We start from the raw sequence: 2,417 nt of genomic DNA, 5'->3' as shown, positions 1-2,417 counted from the left end.
AAAAAACAATGAATCGATTAAACTAACATTATGAGGAGAAAGTCCTGAAAAAATAGTTTTTAAAACAAAACAAGTTTAGAAACTACTCTCAGAATTCCTTACTTAAAAATGACATAATACCAAAATAAAATAATAAAATTAAATACAGTATAAAAATAAAATAAGAAAAAAATTATGGACATAAAAAAATACTCATGAGAATTAAATAATAGATTTTTAAAAAAAGTATGTACTTTAAATTTAAATAAACTAGTGAATTATTACATAGTAATGCGTAATGCCTATCATGAATTTTTTTTAAAAAAAAAACTAGTCGAATAAAAAAAATAAAAGTGAGTAGTGACTTTTGAGGGCTACGATAGGTGCACAACTCTCACTTTATATAATTTTATTAAATAATTGAATTAAGTATTTTAATATCTAAGCCATTCATAGCTATCATCATTCACAAGCTCACACGGTCAAAACTAACATGGCTTCAAGAGTCTCCTTCACCCTTTTCTTCTTCTGCTTCTCTTTCTTTCACTTCCCACTCTTTTCATCACAATCAAGCTATTCATTCCCCAAAGAAGCCCACCCCAGCAGGTCTGGTTACCTTCCAGTCAACCCTGCTTCTGCTTCTGCAATTTTCTACGCCTTCTATGAAGCCCAAAACTCCACTCTGCATCTCTCCCAAACCCCACTTCTCATTTGGCTCCAAGGTGGCCCTGGCTGCTCCTCCATGCTTGCCAACTTCTATGAGCTTGGACCCTGGCGAGTCACCCAATCCCTCACCCTTCAACGCAACCCTGCTTCTTGGAACAGAATTTTTGGCCTTCTTTTTCTTGATAATCCCATTGGATCTGGCTTCAGTGTCGCCTCAACCCCACAAGAGATCCCAAAAGATCAAAACGCCGTTGCCAAACACCTCTTCGCTGCTATAACCAACTTTCTTCAACTGGACCCTCTTTTCAAGCATCGCCCTATTTATATTACTGGAGAAAGCTATGCTGGGAAGTATGTGCCTGCAATTGGGTACTATATATTGAAGAAAAATGATAAGTTGGAGGCTTCCGAAAGAGTGAATCTGGGTGGTGTAGCCATTGGGGATGGGTTAACTGACCCCGAAACTCAAGTTGCGTCTCATGCAGTGAATGCTTATTATGCTGGATTGATCAATGAGAGGCAGAAGAAAGAGTTGGAAAAAGTTCAATTGGAAGCAGTTGCGTTGACCCAAATGAGGAATTGGAGTGAAGCAACAGATGCGAGAAACAAGGTGTTGGGGATGTTGCAAGAGATGACAGGGTTGGCTACTTTGTATGACTATACAAGGAAGAGACCGTACGAGGATGATTTGGTGGAAGGATTGTTGAACATAGGGGAGGTGAAGAAGGCCCTTGGGGTGAATGAATCGTTTGTGTATGAGATATGTAGTGATGTTGTTGGGGAGGCATTGCATGATGATGTGATGAAAAGTGTGAAAGATATGGTGGAATACTTGGTGAGGAGGAGCAGGGTGTTGTTGTATGAAGGTTTGTATGATTTGAGGGATGGTGTGGTTCAAACAGAGGTGTGGGTGAAGACAATGAAATGGGAAGGGATAGAGAAGTTTCTGAATGCTGAAAGGAAGATATGGAAGGTGAATGGAGAGCTTGCTGGTTATGTACAGAATTGGAAGTCTCTCACCAATGTTGTGGTTTTGGGAGCTGGTCATCTTCTGCCAACAGATCAGCCTCTTAACTCTCAAACTATGATAGAAGATTGGGTTCTCCAAACGGGTTTCTTTGAAAACTTTTATAAGGCAAATGTATCAACTAAGTCTATACTTGTTGAGTAGCCATTGAGATTAATCATTGCTTAAATTAAACTCTTCATTGTATAACTGATTTCCCTAGTTAAGCAATCAGTGAAAAATGTACTCTTTCTTTAACTGTTATCTCTCTTCACAATAAATCATGGATATTTTATTTTATTTTATTTTTTCATTTCTATTTTTATTTTATAATATAAACATATTAAGAAATGAATTTTAAGTATAATTTAACTTTAGGTTAACAACTTCAACCCATGCATGAGACTATGTATTTATGGGTTGCATGATAACGGTCCGATACTGAATGATACAATAGGTCAACTTTCGTTAGGATGTTTATCACAGTAAATCATGAAATTTTATTTTATTTTTTCATTTCTATTTCTATTTTATGGTATAAACATATTAAGAATTAAACTTTAAATGTAAGTCAGCCTTAGGTCTCGACCTTGTGCGTGAGACTATATATTTATGGAGGGTATGATAACGGTCGAATAGCAGATAAAACAATAGACCCAACGAACTCTCATTGAAATAGACTTGAAATGACTATGATACCATCTTGAGAAGTGGACTTTAAGCTTAACCTAACTCAACCTTATAATGATTATAAGTTGAGGTTTGC

At 36.4% G+C, this 2,417-nt stretch overlaps 1 protein-coding gene across 1 annotated transcript; it reads left to right on the top strand.

Moving 5' to 3' along the window:
* Window positions 1-413: 413 nt before the first annotated feature.
* On the top strand, window positions 414-1,951 carry LOC137810826 (serine carboxypeptidase-like 50). The gene has a single exon (XM_068612287.2). The coding sequence runs from the start codon at window positions 473-475 to the stop codon at window positions 1,814-1,816; it is 1,344 nt and encodes a 447-aa protein (XP_068468388.1). The 5' UTR covers window positions 414-472; the 3' UTR covers window positions 1,817-1,951.
* Window positions 1,952-2,417: the final 466 nt, after the last annotated feature.

Source organism: Phaseolus vulgaris, chromosome 2, assembly GCF_051622355.1.
Source record: "Phaseolus vulgaris cultivar YP4 chromosome 2, ASM5162235v1, whole genome shotgun sequence".
NCBI classification, from domain to species: domain Eukaryota; kingdom Viridiplantae; phylum Streptophyta; class Magnoliopsida; order Fabales; family Fabaceae; genus Phaseolus; species Phaseolus vulgaris.
Note: the sequence above shows the minus strand (reverse complement) of the source record. Positions and strands in the feature narration are given on the sequence as shown.

Excerpts from the sequence above, each read along its gene's own strand:
- LOC137810826 (XM_068612287.2), top strand. The coding sequence starts at position 473 with ATGGCTTCAAGAGTCTCCTTCACCCTTTTCTTCTTCTGCTTCTCTTTC.